At 36.3% G+C, this 17,500-nt stretch overlaps 1 protein-coding gene across 1 annotated transcript in view; it reads right to left on the bottom strand.

Moving 5' to 3' along the window:
- Positions 1–17,500, bottom strand: part of ush2a (Usher syndrome 2A (autosomal recessive, mild)) — a 445,979-nt gene that overhangs the window by 157,217 nt on the left and 271,262 nt on the right. Inside the window, 6 exon segments of the mRNA XM_056477496.1 lie at positions 3,302–3,414; positions 3,911–4,113; positions 12,787–12,946; positions 12,949–12,998; positions 13,475–13,638; positions 16,779–16,901. Of these exon segments, the coding sequence (XP_056333471.1) occupies positions 3,302–3,414; positions 3,911–4,113; positions 12,787–12,946; positions 12,949–12,998; positions 13,475–13,638; positions 16,779–16,901 (813 nt within the window).

Below are 17,500 nucleotides of genomic sequence, written 5' to 3'. Positions count from 1 at the left end.
ATCTAGAGGCGTCATCGGGTAACAGGCAGAAGGTCGATACAGGTGGCAGACAGGGTAAACGATAAAACAAAGCAAGGGTCAAAACACAGAGAAACTACACCAGGAAACTCTTTTGTATTGTTACAGGGTATTAATCAAACAAGACTCAGCAATGTCTGTGTGTGAGTGTGCCGTATATATAGTCCATTTAGTCAGTACTCTAGCAGCTCCCAGCTATGTGTGAGTAATCAAAGGAGAATCATGACGGGTGTGTGTGTGTGGTGCCTGAAGGGAGTTGTAGTCCATATGGAGACGGGCAGTGTAGGGCAGTAGCTTCACTACAAGTAGTGAGCTACTAGCTTAACTACATTTCTCAATAGCTTTGTGGTAGCGTCGCTACTTTCTAAATCAAACAGCTTTTTAGCAGCGAAGCTATTTTTTTTGTCAAGTAGCGCAGTAGCGACCACACAAGCTACATTTACTGATCGCGGATCAATAAGTGACAGCACCGACATTTTCAGAGCTGTGAGGCCGGTGTCTAGCCGATAAAAGCAAATATATGATGGCAAGAATGATGATTATTTATTCTTCCTGTTTTACGGTGGTCGACAACAAACATTTTGGTGCATCACTGCCACCTCTCACTCCGGTAGGTGACAACACCAACCAATTAGCCTAACACAAGAAATTTGCTTGATGGAAAGATGACTGAGGGAGAGGAGTTATTTCTGAAGCAGGAATCCTCATGACCATACCACGAGAAATACATCTTAAGATGTAGTAAATGTTTAAGTATACCATGGTAATTACTATTAGTTCATGATAGTTTCTAATGAGACTACATTATGTAGAATAATTCATTAATGAAGAGTTGTAAATATATACAATATAATGCTTATTTCTGAATATTTCCATTTACTATAAATGACTATAGTATTTTAAATGTAACATCTGGTTTTATTGCGTTTTTTGGTTTTTGCTGTTATATACATATATTATGTACTATCATTTGTTTCTGTTTAGTACAGCAGATTATTTGCAGTAAATATTTGAAATGAACAATTATGCCTCATTGACAGTTTTATTGATCACTAAGATATGATTGACTTGGATTTAAGATGCTTTGATTTAAAAATGAAAATTGCAAAAAATAGCTTAGATGTAGCTATGCTACTTTTGCCAAGTAGCTTTTAGCTTAGCTTGCTACATTTCCCAGAAGGTACCTTTTAGTGTAGTTAAGCTACATTTTAAGTAGAGTAGCTAATAGCTTAGCTCACTACATTTCTCAAGTAGCTTGCGAAACACTGGAGACAGGATTGTAGTCCTCCAGATCTGTATGGAATAGATCACTGGTGATTGTGACAATTGCGCTATGCTGTGCTTTTTTAAAACCCATTCTTGAGCACCACATCTCACGTTTTTAGAAGCAAAGATGTGTTTGGTATGAATGAGCCCTAAGAATGTTTTTGTTTTGTTTGTCTTGCACATTTAAGCAGTTTTTCTTGTGAAGCTGCTTTGACACAATCTACATTGTAAAAGCGCTATACAAATAAAGGTGAATTGAATAGAATTTTTCAATATTTATCTATTTATTTATCATTTATCTATTTACTAGTAAGAGAAATCTACAGTGGCGTACAGTAATTTTGTATTTTGTGTTTATATGTATTCTGTATTTCTGTATTTGTTTGGTTTTGTCTTGTTTGTTTACTTTTTTGTTTAGTATTTTGTTTATACATGGTGATTCAAAAAGAATACCACAACATTCAGGTTGATGTCACTCGAGTGTCTGGAAGGGGTCATATTGAACATCTATGCACTGTCTATGAATTGTTAAGTATTCTTCACACTGATTAATTACCCAAGTTGTGGTATTCTTTTTGAATCACCCTGTATGTTTTTACAGTTTGGTCTATATTTAAAAAAAATAATATATATTTTTTAAAATTACAACAGTAAATTACTTGTTGCTTACAGTGTGCCCAGGCAGATTCCTTAGTGTGTATGCCAGTTAAAACCCATTAATTTGAAAAATGATGAAACATACCTTTAGAAAACTACATTTTATCAATGATTACCTTTCGTCAGGAATGCTGGGGGAAGATCAGGAAGCAGCTTTTGCTATAACAAATGCATTAGTATTATATTACAAAAGGTGTCATTGCTGTCCACCGTTAATCCCTCATGGAGAGAAATGGCTGAATTCATATTGGGTAAGCCATCGGTTGCAGCACTTGTCATATTTCAATCAAAGCTTAAGCCAGTCGCCGATTCCTCTGCCCAGCCCCCGTGTACAGCACCACAGACAGAATTAATGAATTAGCTATTGATTAAATTCCACTCCAGCAAATCTAGCGTGGCAAATAAATGAAGTGTTTGGGGCATGTGTAGGCCACGGCCAGCCATGTCGGGCCAATCGATCAGTAGTTAGTATTCTGTTGGGAGAGAAGTACAGCACACTGCTGATATGACAGGAGGCTGAGAGAAAACACAGGAGGAAATGTGTGGATTACAGCTTATTGTGGTGCACAGACGCCCTCGAAACAACACTTTTACAGTGTTTACACACTTATTCTGTGGTATGTGTAGGGTTTTCGCATACTGGGTCTCTACTGTTTATCGGATGGATCCGGTTTCACTGTCACAGTGAATCAAGATGGAAATCAACTAATAATGTTGATCAATCACCAGTTAGTTGAAGTTCAAAGCAAGACTGATATCGTACTTCAAACTATATGCCCTGTGTAAAAAAAAGGAAAATAATGTAATAATAAAGTATTTTAATAATGTTTCCTAAATATTTTAAATAACATTATTTAAGATGAAAAATGTTTACGTTATAACTCATTTTACGTAAAACATACTGTGAAAATAGTCTAATCAAATACAATTAAATAAAAAAATAATAGTACAATAACAAAAACAAACAAACAAACAAACAAACAAACAAAAAACAAACAAAAGATGGCTCCAAAAAATGGTTCATCTAAGCGATCCCTGTGAAAATACCCATTTGAACTGTTTCAGAGTGTAACTGAAGTTAAATGTTAGATACCAGTAAAACAAGAGAACATTTAATTCCATTTTATACAAAGTCCAATGCTAGACAACAAGAGGAAATATAAATGTATCTTTAAAACAAGCAATTCACAAATATTTTAATCAGTTTTATATCATCTAAAATAGAAAAAATAGCTGAAGTAGCTGTGTGGGATGTAAAACATTCATTTGGACAAGAGAGAGAGAGAGACTAATATGGTAAATCATCCAGCAGATGATCAACAACATCTATATTAGGAGACTGTGTGCTTGACTGACTGACCTGGAGCTGAGCACCTGAATGTGAGGTGTGGAGATTTCAGCCGGAGTGTCCTCTACTGTGGTCACCTGAGTGCTGTTACTCTTCACACACGCGTACACAGTGCACACCTCGACCTAAACACAAGTGAAATGTAGAAATGAACAATACTGTGGCTTCTAAGGATCATATCTGTCCATATCCTAGTTCTTTGATCTTTACTTAACATTACTTTAGTTCTTTTTATTTTCCACTGTATATTTGTTTATTCATTTAGTCTATGACAAACAAAAAACACAGCAAAATCATATTTTTATTTTAGTAAACTTAATTTAGTCTGTTCACCAAACTGATCCAGTGTAACTTAAATGACAATCATTTTGTTATTTAACAAACAAATAAAACTATTTTTTACAATAGAGCATTTCTATTATGCATTTTTACAAATATTATAAAATATTCATTACATTTAGAAATGAAAAAACCTTTAAAAAGTTGAAAAAAAATCTACGTAAAACAGTTGTGGACTTTTGGACTCAACATTTGGACTCAACTGTACAGTACAATCCACAACAAACAAACAAACAAACAAAAAACCTATGTGTCTGTGTTTTCAGATACAGAAGACCGGACCTGAATGCTGTGCACAGTGAACGGCAACAGTCCTCCCACTTCCTGAGAACCGGACTCATTGCCAGTGAAGCCATAGAGCCGGCCGTCCAGATAGATGGAGTACTGAACGACTACTCCGTTGGGAAGAAGAGGAGGCGCCCACATCACCCTCACTGCTGTACTGTTCAGGGTCAACACCTCTGGAGGAAAAACACCCTCAGGTTCTGCAAAACACACACAAACACACACTAAACACATCAAGATCTGCCTCTTTAACCTCTGGCCAATCACCGGCCAATCCTCGTGAAGTCTACACTCCAAACAGATTAATACAAAGACATCTGCAGAAAAAGACCTGAAGGAAAAGCACTTTTTCTTTTCTTTTCTTTTCCTTTTTTTCCCTTAGACTGAGATTGTGTCAGGGCCAGCATCAACACACAGCATATTCTAGCCTTAATAGTCTCTGAAACGGCTTTGGGCAGCACTTTTCTTTCTGTCATAGAAAATGAGCATAAGAGAGAAATGGATAAACAAAAAAAGACTGAGGCATTTTCTTACAGCTGATCTGTGTACATTTTTTTGATGTTGAAATACTTTCTCCTATACCAGCTTAAAGTGCTGGAAACTACAGTATAAGGAAGTTGTAGAATTCACCTGCACTGTATAAACTGTTGGAAGATCAAAAATAAATAGATTTTTTTCTATTAGTTAACACCTTTACGTGTATGATCCAGAGAAAGACGCATGTGGTGCTTGTCATAAACTGCAATTTATCAGTGTTTTCAAAATAATAACATTTATTTTAGCATTCACACATTAAAAAAAAGGAAATAGTTTACACTTTAGACAAGTCAAGTTGCAATACAACAATACACACTATTTGAAAAAACATCATATTTTTGGATTGGAAAATATATGCTGATGTCTACGGAGATGATAATAATTACTTTAAAACATAAAAGTAATGTTATCCACATCATATACAGAGTGTTTAAGATACTAGAAAATTAACTTTATTTTCCCAGACACTTAGTTTCAAATATATTGGGAGAAATTGATGAATTAACATGTTGTAAATCCAGCAGCTCCAATCTCTCCACTGCAGAGCAGGCTAACTGTCACAATCACCAGCGATCATCACTCCCAGATCGCTGGATCTCACACACAAACACACATGGACTACAATTCCGCCATTAATGGACTACATATTCAGTCATGCCACCTGAGCATTGTCAAAGACTGATTACAGACACTACTTAAACAGCAGACACTCTCACTTCCATTGCCGAGTCTTGTTACCTGTAAAGTGACATTACAACGCGTTTACCTTAGTCTTGTTCTTCCGTGTTTTGATCTTTGCCTGGTTTCCCTTTCTCCTTGTCTGCCGCCTGTCTACCGACCTCTCGCCTGATACATATGACTACGATTCTGGATTGCCTTTATACATCTGTTTGCACCTGTGTTGACCATTGCTTCCCTGATTTTGAATAAACCTGCACGTGGACCCTCATCTCAGTTGCCTGTGTCACTCCCCGTGTTACACTAACATGGCAGCGCTCATTAGCCATCATAGATAATAATATGATCATTACTAAGCTGTTTAAATGACTAAATACATTTTCTTACGCATATTTAAGAATCAAAATTTCACATATTTCACAATGTAATTTGCATTTTATTTGCATATAATATTTGCAGGAAAATAAAGAAACCAAAAATGATATACAGTGTGCTTAAATCATCGGGCTGCAATGTTACGAGATAAAAATGACATGTAGTCATCAAACTTCAGTCACATTAAAAAACACACAGTCACAGCGGAAGTATTTAAAACTTACGTATAAAAGGGTTGAAATGACATTTTATGTTAAGTCAGCAAAAACATTACTTTTTTTTAAAACAATTTATACCACCATGGTTAACGCTGGCTAGACTATAAAACAAATCCAGACAATTTTATAATGTTTTTAAACACAAGAGACAAGTTTGGGCCAACTAAAAAATAACAATTTAAGTAACAAAGTGAACAAAAAAAAATGGAATTTTTTTTACATTTTAATACATTTATACAACAATATACATTTTTTTTATAGTGGATACTGACATTTTCTAAAATAATTAGTTATTTAGCTTCTTTCCAGCAGTTCTTTAGATTTACGCAGATGTTTTATCTTTCTTTCTCTGTCCAGGTGACACTTTCCTCCCTAATATTCAGCCTTGGAAACTATATATAAATATATAAAAGTTTGTCACACCTGCTAATAACAACGAATTCTCAATAAAGAACTAAATCAAATTAAATTATTTTTATTTGACCCTTGCTTTTCTTGTTCTAATAAAAACCAATAATGTACCAACGTGATGCGTGTTCCTTAGCGCAGTCATGTGTATAAATAATATCATTTTATATGTACATTGGGGAACGCTGACAGCGATACATCAGGGAGGCCTGGCAGAATGAGAAAGAGCTGAGTGTGACTCTTTCCCTCTCCGCTTTGCTTTTGGGGGTTCCTGCAGATGGTTTGTGGGCAAATTGAATCAGTCCTGGAGAAGCGCGCAGGGATTGGAGAGCTGCACCGGGGGCAGAGCGGGTTAACTGGGCCAGTCTGGGGGATTCTTTCTACAGCTTGCACCATTTTCACTTTCTTTTTTTCATTTTCCCCCTCAGTTTTTTTTTTTTTGCAAGCTCTTCCTTTCCCATGACAAATCACAGCAACTTACAAAAGAAAACCAGAGAGCCTATTTTTCAGCTTGATGTGACTCTAGTAAACAGCTATTGTGACAACTTTGTAAGGCTCCTCTGAAAGAACGTAAAAAGGGAATGATTGATAAAGCTTCTTTTTTTTTGCAGGCGAGTGAAGTTAGTTTGTGAAAGAGAGCTGAAAGACATGAGTGTAGTGCTAATGACAGCTGAGAGATCAAATATCTCAGCAGCGGCTTTGAACAAGCCATTGGTTGACATGACGGGCTGGGGAATGAATTGGATACAGAGCAGGGGTCCTGACACTTACACTCTCTCTAAAGACTGTGACTGCTGTTCCTCTTACTCAAAGCCTCGAAAAGTCTCTCTTCTGGAGATATCCTGCTAACACAAAGGTCAGCCAGTGAAGAGACCCCGTCTGAGATATTGTCTAGTAACGTTAAAGCACTTGTATTTACAGCAGATCTTTATGACAGACGGATAAATGTTTTTTTTTTTGTATCAGCAACTACCTGAATGCATCTGGCCACGCATTAAAAACAGAAAGAAGCGGCTAAAATAACAAGCTAAGGGACAAGCCAATCGCATGGAATATGTTTTTGTGCATAAAAGCGTGAGATGAAGGGCAGTGGAATGAAAAAAGCAAGGTCTGAGAGATGCATTTCCCCCTAATTCTTTAAAACTGCTTTTAACTTGAGTGATGTGTTTTTACAATACTGTGTCATGCACGAGATGTGAGCTGAAGTAAAATGTCCATCTAGTGCATGTTTACATAGAAAAACAATGGAAAACAAGTGCCGTGCTTTGTCAAAGTAAAAAAGTCGCTCTTAGTAACTAAGCACCAGTCAGTTCACTAGGAGCAGAATAAGCCAGGATTACTATCATCAGTAAAATCAGATATTTTACCTGGCAATGAATGGATGAATACATGATTGAAAGAAAGAAAGAATGAATGAATGAATGAATGAATCAATGAATGAATCAATGAATGAATGAATCAATCAATCAATCTTGGAGCAGCTTTCAAATCAAATCAAGGCAGCTTCTTGTAAACTCACAAGCTACTCAATTTTTAATAGTTAAAAAAAAAGAAAAGAAAAACAAAACAATATATAATTTAAAATTGTATAAGGTGAATTTCAAGTAACTTGATTTTTCTTCCAACAACTTTTATCCTTAAAAAGTGTGAAAAAAGTGACTTCTAAAAATGTTTTGTGGTTTGTTTATAAACTAATTTCGAGAGGATCACATGCTTTTGATTGACCACTGCTGGTCCCGCATCAGCTAAATCACGATGCACCAATCGGATTAATCCTAACTCACTATAAATAACCAGAGGTTCTCACCTCAGTTATCTTCGTCTTGAAGAATCTCCCTTCCACCCCTACTCCTCCTCCCTATTCCTAGATAGGTCGGCACGGTAGCCCAGTGGTTAACACTGTTGCCTCACAGCAAAAATGTCACTGGTTTAAGTCCTTGCCAGGCCTGTCGTCGTTTCTGTGCAGAGTTTACATGCTCTCCTCGTGCTCGCGTGGGTTTCTCCCAGGGTCCTAAGTTTCCTCCCACCGTCCAAAGACATGCAGCATAAGTGAATTGACTAATCCAAATTGGCACCATAGACCAACTCTTAGTCAGCTATATATCTCTCACAGCAATACCTAAATTGTCAATAGCCATAACAAGCAGGGGAGTTCTCGAGACCTACCTAAGCTTAAACTCCCCCCTCGCCCTTCAAACAGGAGGGAGCCCCGGGCTCGAGGTCTTCTGAGCTCAGGGCTCTCTCCCAGGACACCATGCCAAACACGCATTATTATCAATCATCAGCTAAGAGTGAATTCTAGAAAATAGTTTAAAGTGATATATTGTCTTGGTTAGTGTTGTTTATTACAGTGCAAAAAACCTTAATAATAATAAACAGCCAGTATAATTTACAGACTTACTTCTCTCTATATTATTTCTTATACATCATATTATTTCAACTTTGTTAAACTGTAGATATGAAATTTCAACATCAAATGTCGACAGAGCAGAGATCAACTTCCCATAATGCAATTCACAACTGTAAATAAACTAAAAACCCTTGTGAATCACAAAACAAGTAATCTCATAATTAACAAATCTTTTTTTACAGTGTATATAGGAAAAAGTAGTTTATTATTTAAAAAGCCTAGTTTAAAAATGCTTAGTGCCCCCCTGTTACTCCCAGTCCCTGGCCATAAGAGCAATGAGACATACTTGCCCACGACCAATATAAGTACTCTCCTGAAGCAGCTCTCTCCATATCATTTCTGCCTTTGTATTATTAATGCAAGACTTCGCATGGACAACCTCGTCTCCATTCCCGTTTTTAATTAGCAGGCTCTTAACACACCCGCTATCATGCAGCATACTAGAATCTTTAAGTTCAATGCTTTTAATAAGCTGCCCTTTAGGCTGTAAAATAATGAAGTTACCACTAGAAGCTCTTTGGTAAATGACCTGTAACCTTTATTTAGAAGCAAATGATCTTCTAATGCTTTTAATTATACTGATATAGGTGGGAGCAAAAGGCACGTTACGGAAAGCCGGTTGTTTCATTTCTGATCTGTAAGACACAACTGTGTGTATATGCGAGAGGTTTGCTGAGCTTTCATCCGTTTCCTATCAGCGCATCAGTACATTAACCGAGTGAGAGAAGGACAGTTTAATGACTATTGATCACAGCGCAGAGGTCAAGATATCAAAATTTTGGAAAAGGCAAATTTTCTCGTGAGCTTTGGCTTTAGAGTGCGGAGGGAAAATATTCAATCAATCAGTTCTTCTCCTCATCCCTTTTTTATCTCCGTTAGCAGGGCCTGCTGGAGAGAGATGAGAGAGAGGAAGGCTGACAGAAATCACAGGAACATTTGAAGTGTTGACAGGAAAACCATAATTAACCAATATCTTCAATCCAAATTCCACCCAGTTCAACATATAGAGATGGCTGTGGTCTAGTAAATGGCATCTTTCAGCTGAAGCCGCTCAGGTTTTTGTATGTCAACTTGGAGGTTTTGCAAACTTTCTGTAGTATTTTAATTATGGAAAACAATTCACATATAAACGAACCCTCTGGTGCAGTTCAAGTAGTGGGTTCAAAAATGATGCATATTATTAGTACTTTCTAATTTGATTAAAATGACTGTACTATATTTTAGAACAATAATGTTTTAATTTAGTACCTTGTACTTTTAGGTGACTTTATGGTACTGAATTATATTTCTGCAGTATACTGTAATCCATTTCTGAACAGGTAAACTTTTTTGAGCACAGAAAATATACATTTAAACTCATAAATCTTGAATGCTATCATTTTGAAATCTCAAAAAAAGCTATTAGTAAAAATTTATTTGGGCACAGTAGCATACATTTATACTTTAAGTTTCCCAAAACGTCTTCAAACCATCTTCAATTTTTTACTGCAATTAAAGAAGTGTGATGTTTTTTTCAAGACCATTTAACGTGATTTAGATTGCATCATACCATTCATAATATTATTGTTCATCTTTTAAGAGATAGGAATTCAATGACTGGGGCAATACAAAAATAAAACAAAATCAAATCAAATCAAATCAAATCATATTATATCATATCAAACCAAACCAAATCAAACCAAACCAAACCAACCAAATCAAATCAAATCAAATCAAATCAAATCAAATCAAATCAAATCAAATCAAATCAAATCAAAAAGTGTTTATTTTAGTTTGGCTGGAATAGAGGTTATTTAAAAATTTTTTTAAAAATAATTTCATCCAATCGATAGGACAAACTGAAGTATGATGTAACGTCAAAAAAATCCTTGTTCTATTTAGGTGAAAGTGACTTTGGATGTTTATTTCAAGTTCAAGCTCAAGTTCGATTCATTTACACAGCATGTTTCTAAAAGGCAACAAGGCTGCACAAAGTGCTTTACAGAGAAAACACAAACAAGCAGTCCTGGCATAAAACAAAACAGCAATAGGCACATAATGTAAAAGAGAGCATAAAAGATGCTACCACAGTTGACCACACTAAACAAGACTAAAAACGAGACCATTGAAGAGGGACTTCAAACGACCTAAAAAATAGATGAGTCTTTAAAGGGGTGGTCCACAACGATATCATATTTTAAACTTTAGTTGATGTATAATTTAGCTGTGTGAACATAAATACATCTCTGCATGCAAGACGCTCAAAGTTCAATGCAAAGGGAGACATTGGCTTTTACATAGTTGGCATAGCAAAGCCTACAGCGAACGAAGTTTGGGGACTAAAAAAAAAATACATCCGGGCTGATGAGATCACGTGCAATTACAACGCGCGCACTGTGCGCAGGGACGTGGCCAGAGGCGCTGTAATATTATAGCAGAGAAAGCTAAAATCCATCTAAACACTGCTATTTCTACAGAGTTTCTTCTGTTTCTATATTTGGGCTTCCAAAGGACACAACAAAAAAGAGAAGTGCTTACAGTTTAATTTTAATTATGTTCCAGAGAATTATAAAAAAAGATTTATATATATAGCTAGCATTTGACAAAGGAGAACTTCCAAAATCTCTCCCAGTTCAGTGCTGACTTCAGCTAAACTAATCAAAGAAGTAGCTCCAACAAGCAGAAGCTGTGGATTGTGAGCCACATCCTGTAAGTATTTTTATTTGTTAAAATTGCTTTATGACATACACAGTGTCTAGCCCTAAAGGTATGTTGTAGCAAGGATGTAAACTAGAGGAAATACTGTTTGGCATCGCTAACAATTTAGCTACAAATTCATATTTATCAGTCAAACTGCTATAAACACCCACAATCTTCAGCAGCGCTGCAGTGTCTCTCTATCCGTCTCTCTATGCGTCCGCATTACCAGCATTCTACATCTCAGATAATACAATTGCAAAAGATATGTGATTGTTTCATATTACTTACACATGCTTATCCCAGATATATGTGAAAAACTTGTAACGCGTTGAGTTAGGTATATTACAGATAAATAACTTAATTCGAGCATCAGCGCATGTTTGTGGAGGCGTGATGCTTTACTGGTGATGTAGAGCCGATCCGCGAATCACAGAACATTATGTTAGCTGACCAATCAGACTCTACTGAGGGTGGGCCTTTCAGAAGAACTAGGAAACACTTTTATGTTAGCAGAGTAGCTGTGTATAATCAAAGATATATGAAAACATGACGTGGTTTTCTACAAATGAAGCATGAGCACACATTGCTTTGCATCTTTTAAACACAACCAAGCCTTAAAAATACACTCTGGACCAGCCCTTTAAATTAGACATAAAAATGTGCAGTGATGAAGCCATTTTAAATTCTAGCGACAGTGTGTTCCAAAGGCGAGGACCGGCTATAGCGAATGCACATTCACCCCTGCTTTGAGGTGGGCCTTTGGACTTTTAACAGAAACTGATCAGCAGAACATAAGTGTCTAGATGGAGTGTAGGCACAATCAGTGGAGGTAAATAGTGGGGGCTTAGGCCATGTAAGGCTTTATGCACAAGGACAAGGATTTTAAATTCGATTCTTTGTCCAGCGATAGCCAATGGAGAGACCTCAAAATAGGAGTGACAAGTGCAAATTTCAGACTTTTTGTTAGGTGAGAGATCTGAGACTTAAGCAGCCAAAATAGAGAGAGTTGCAATAGTCTAGCCGGGAGGTTATAAGCGCATATATGCGGAATTTCTAGAGAAAGTGAGGGAGGACTTTATTTTAGAGAGAAGTCGAAGTTGGTAAAAGCTATTTCCCAACCACACTTGAAATATGTTTATTAAATTTTAAGTTCTCATCTAATGTACGCCCATGGTTATGTACCTGGGTTGATCGAAACTCCTCCAAGTTCCCTAACCTGGGGCGTTTTACAGTCTGACAAATCATTAGACCCAACTATAATAACCTCAGCTTTCTCCTCATTTAAAAATAAAAAATTCTCGGAAAACCATGCTTTACCTCCTCCAGGCACAGTGACAGGGAATTCATAACAGAGATATCAGGTTTATATCTTCTAAATGCAAACTGTGTCACTGTTTTGGAGCACACAAGCTTAGATATCCTTAAAAACTAATATTTATATTGATACTAACATCTAAAAACCTTAACTTTAATTTCATAGAAACCCTTAACTGTATCTAAGGCCATGTGTCTTGGCAGCTAAAACAGATGTACTGTATATCAAACCCTCCCGCAGCATGTACCCTCACCTCCGTCAGTAGTCGTGCAGTTGACCTCAGGGCTGGTGATGTTGTGAGGGCCGTTGGACACAGTGAGTGAGAGCTTGTACTGAGTGCTGGGCTGCAGGTCAGGGATGAACACAGAGGTCACAGCGGGGTCAAGAGTAAGAGTCTGGCTGTGCTGGTCAGATTCAACACCGTCAGGATGTAGACCTCCACACCTCCCTGCAAATCTTGCAGAGCTGCAAACCAATTAGACACATTAAAGTACAGTCTCCAAACTAAGTTCATTCATTTATTCATCCCTTTATTAATCAGGGGTCGCCACAGCGGCCAACTTATCCAGCATATGTTTTACGCAGCGGATATCCTTCCAGCCACAACCCAACATTGGGAAACACCCATACACTCTTGCATTCACACACATACACTATGGCTTTAGCTTATTTAATTCACCTATACTGCATGTCTTTGGACTTGTGGAGGTCACCGGAGCACTCAGAGGTAACCCACGCGAACACAGGGAGAACATGCAAACTCCACACAGAAATGCCAAGTGACCCAGCCGGGGCTCGAACCAGTGACCTTCTTGCTGTGAGGCAATTGTGCTACCCACTGTGCCACTGTGATGCCCCAAACTAAGTTGTAAATCTAAAAAACAAGAATTCTTTCTGAAACGTTCAGTCAGAAGCCAGAATAAGAGAACAGAGACTCTTACTGGGAGTGGACCAGTTGACCAAGATGGCTGTATGATTGAGAGCGTGGGCTGATATGTTGGTGGGTTTAAGGGGTTGACCAGCCAGTGTGACCCCTGTGGCAACTTCCCCTGAAGCGGAGCTAACGTCATTGTGAACCACAACTTTATATTCATACCAGGTGTACCTGTAGCGTAATAAAAAGAACAAAAACATATAAGAACATTTTCTGTAGTCACTACCAAAGAAATATTTGCTTAATTACATTTAATGTCACGTAAATGCAATTTTGTAATGATATTTTACGATTTAATAATGTGGAATGATAAATATTGATTTATCATACAATGATATTATAATTTATTATATTATTGATATTTTAATGTGATACATTTTCTGGTATCAATACTGTTTTATTATAACAATATGTGTATGCCATTTATTTAAATGCAGTACAATTATTAATGTAAATGATTTTACTGTATTGGCCTCACTTTATTTTGATGGCCCATCTGTTGAATTTAAGTTACATTGCATCTACATGCTAACTAATTCTCATTAGATTATAAGCAGACTGTTAGGTTGGGGCTAAGGTTAGGGTTAGTGTAAGTTGACATGTACTTACAAAGTTTCTTATAGCCAGTTAAATGTCTGTTGAACGAGCAGTATCAACAGATATTAAGCAGACAATCTCCTAATACTCAAATGGCCCATCAAAATGAAGTGTTACAAATGTATTTTTAAATAGTAAGAATTCAACAATTGTATTGCTTGCTTGCTAATTAATATAATATGGTCACACTTTGCAATAAGGTGTCATTAGTAGGCCCACACGGAATCTGCGGGTGCAGAATTCTGCAGATTTTTAGCCCATCATTAATTCTGTTTATGTACTTGTGTAAATGTGTGTAAACCTATATTTATTCAGTTTTTAAACTAATTATAGTAATATTATTGACTAATATGAAAGTCAATAATAATATTTCGTTTAGTAGATATATCATATGATAGACTTGCTTTGTTTACCAAATAAAGTTAATCTAATTGGATTTGCATTTTAAACATTAAATAAAAGTTAAAAAGGTATTATTTTTTTTATTTCACATATTAAGGTTTTAGTTATGATACATACTCCCAAAATAATTCCGCAGAAATCCGCAGATTTTTAGCAAAATTCTCAGCAGAAATAGCAAAAAAAGTCAGCTGATTCCGTCAGGCCCTAGTCATAAGATAATGTTAGATAATGTATTTACTAATATGAACAATATTAGTAAAGCATTAATTAATAATAGTTCAACATTTACCATTTTTTTTACATCAACATTATTAAAATCCAAATTCATGCATGCTATCACTAGTTCATGGATCGTAATGCTGAGTTCAGACTGCAGGATTTTCAAAGTAGTCGTGTCACGGATGTTCTCACACTGCATGACTATCTGGGGTAGCGTTCCGTCGGTGCTGTGTTTACACTGCATGACTTCACAACAGGAAGAATCGGCGACAATGTCCAAACTACGTTTCACAACCAAACACACGTGACAAGTGACTTGAAAACAACACGAGGTTACATTGTATATCTTCTGTTATTAACTACATAACGAGAAAGAAGCCTTTAGTGGGGTAGAAAATGTACTTATTTTGCTGACCTGGCTTTGAAGGGAATTAACAATTTCTCTCAAACGTTTTTCCTTTATTGACCCGGTTGTGATATCACTCAGATGAGACGTCAAACACACACAGGTGCTCCAGTCAAATTTGCACAAGTTTTTCCTCCATTTCTTGGGTCTAAGTAAACTCAAAATGAGCACTTTTAACTTCTCCCTCAACCTCCCGCTGGCCTGAAGGTACCCATACTTGTGGATGCTGCTCTCTCATTGGCTGTAGGTAATCGCCGATGTTGTTTTCAATCAGAACACATTTTACACGGCATGATTTTAATCGCAGACAGCTCCAGCTATTTAGCATGCCAAATATCTCATGGGTGTCTGCCACTTATTGGTGATTCTCTCAGATGGCGTCTTTGATAGTTCGTACTGTGTGATTGTTACTCACGAGAATAAGCACCGATTTACCTGTGATTTCAGGCATTTGTCACCGATTTCTCAAAAACTTCAAAATCGGGGCTAAAATCATGCAGTCTGAACTCGGCATATGTTAACATACAAATAACAATGAACAACCTTTTCATTAACTTATGTTAACAAAGAGGAATAATTACTGTGATAATTGTAGTGTTCATCGTTTGTTCATGTTAGTAAATATATTAACTAACATTAATTAATACAACCTTATTGTGAAGTTTTACCTATAATACAATTAGTAACAACATTAATCTTTATTTAACTAATTTACAATTATTACAATATTAAATAAATACACTTGAAGTCAGAATTATTAGCCCTGCTTTGATTTTTTTTCTTTTTTAAATATTTCCCAAATGACGTTTAACAGAGCAGGGAAATTTTCACAGTTTGTCTGATAATATTTTTTCTTCTGAAGAAAGTCTTACTTGTTTTATTTTGGCTAGAATAAAAGCAGTTTTTAATTTTTTAAAAACCATTTTAAGGTTAAAATTATTAGCCCCTTTAAGCTATATATATTTTTTGATAGTCTACAGAACAAACCATCATTATACAATAACTTGCCTAATTACCCTAACCTGCCTAGTTAACCTAATTAACCTAGTTAAGCCTTTAAATGTCACTTTAAGCTGTATAGAAGTGTCTTGAAAAATATCTAGTCAAATATTATTTACTGTCATCATGGCAAAGATAAAAGAAATCAGTTATTAGAAATGAGTTACTAAAACTATTATGTTTAGAAATGAGTTGAAAAAAATTCTTCTCTTTGTTAAACAGAAATTAGGGAAAAATAATAATTCAGGGGGGCTTAAACTGTAATACAGGTGTAAGTACACATTTTACATCATTATAAATTAGGCTCAATATCTACAATTCATAACACCTTTGCATTAGACATTAAATATTTAAATGTGATACAAAAAGTCAAGCTCAAAGTTAATCTTATGCAAGGACTGAAATCATTTTGATGAAATCAGACATGAATCTAAATGACAGAATCTGTAATACACAGAAAACCACTGGGTGTTTTATGCTAGAGTCTTTCAACAATACACACAACTAGTGCCAGAGCAAGATTAGCCCCAAAACAATTTAATTCTATGGAATATTTGCTCAAAGTATCTTTGAACGGCATTAAAAAGATGCCATCAGTGCACAAAAAAAAAAACAAAAAGCAAAAAAAAAAAAACAGTTTTGTACACACCAGCAAAGTTTGCATTAAAGCTAATTTCAGTAATCTCACCTGCTAAGGCCTTTATCTTCATGAAACAATTTGGTTCCTGCGTAAACATTGTACCACAGATTGAAATCTTCGGGGGGACGGGAGGCCAGGGGCTGCTGGGTTTTCCGTCTCAACAGCTCGAATCTGAGGGCAGCGGAAAGAGCCAGATAATCAGAGCCCGCTCCAATCCCACAATTCTCCTGGCATTTCACCCGCACCGCCGTTTCACTGCGCTCCTGCTTTTGTCTTTTCTCTCTCGCTCTTTCTTTCTTTCTCTCCCTCAACAGTAATGCTAATTTTGCCTGTAATCAGGAGAGCTCAGCTTAATGTGCGCTTTATAAGCCTAGTTAAACAAACAGAGCAGCAGCGGGGAAAGTAGTCATGAATTTTAATCATCCGCCATGAACAGACCTTTATTTACCACCTAATCAGCTCAAAAACAGACTAAAATATACAGCGAGCAAGAACAAGAACTTTTACGTTGTGCTTCTCTGTTCGTAACCTATGGGAGACACTTGCTGTTGTCATGTAACAGCCTGAGTTACGGATTAATCTCCGCAGATTTGAGCAATTCCTTTAAACTCTTTACCATACGAGTTGCACACAAATTTGCTCACCATTGATTTCACTTTGAAGAATGTAAACATTCATTTAAACACACATTTTATGACCATATAAATGTACTTCAAATATGCTACTGCAAATACTACTACTAATAAGTAATAAATAACTGCAGGTATATC

Source organism: Danio aesculapii, chromosome 17 (assembly GCF_903798145.1).
Source record: "Danio aesculapii chromosome 17, fDanAes4.1, whole genome shotgun sequence".
Classification (NCBI taxonomy): domain Eukaryota; kingdom Metazoa; phylum Chordata; class Actinopteri; order Cypriniformes; family Danionidae; genus Danio; species Danio aesculapii.
Note: the sequence above shows the minus strand (reverse complement) of the source record. Positions and strands in the feature narration are given on the sequence as shown.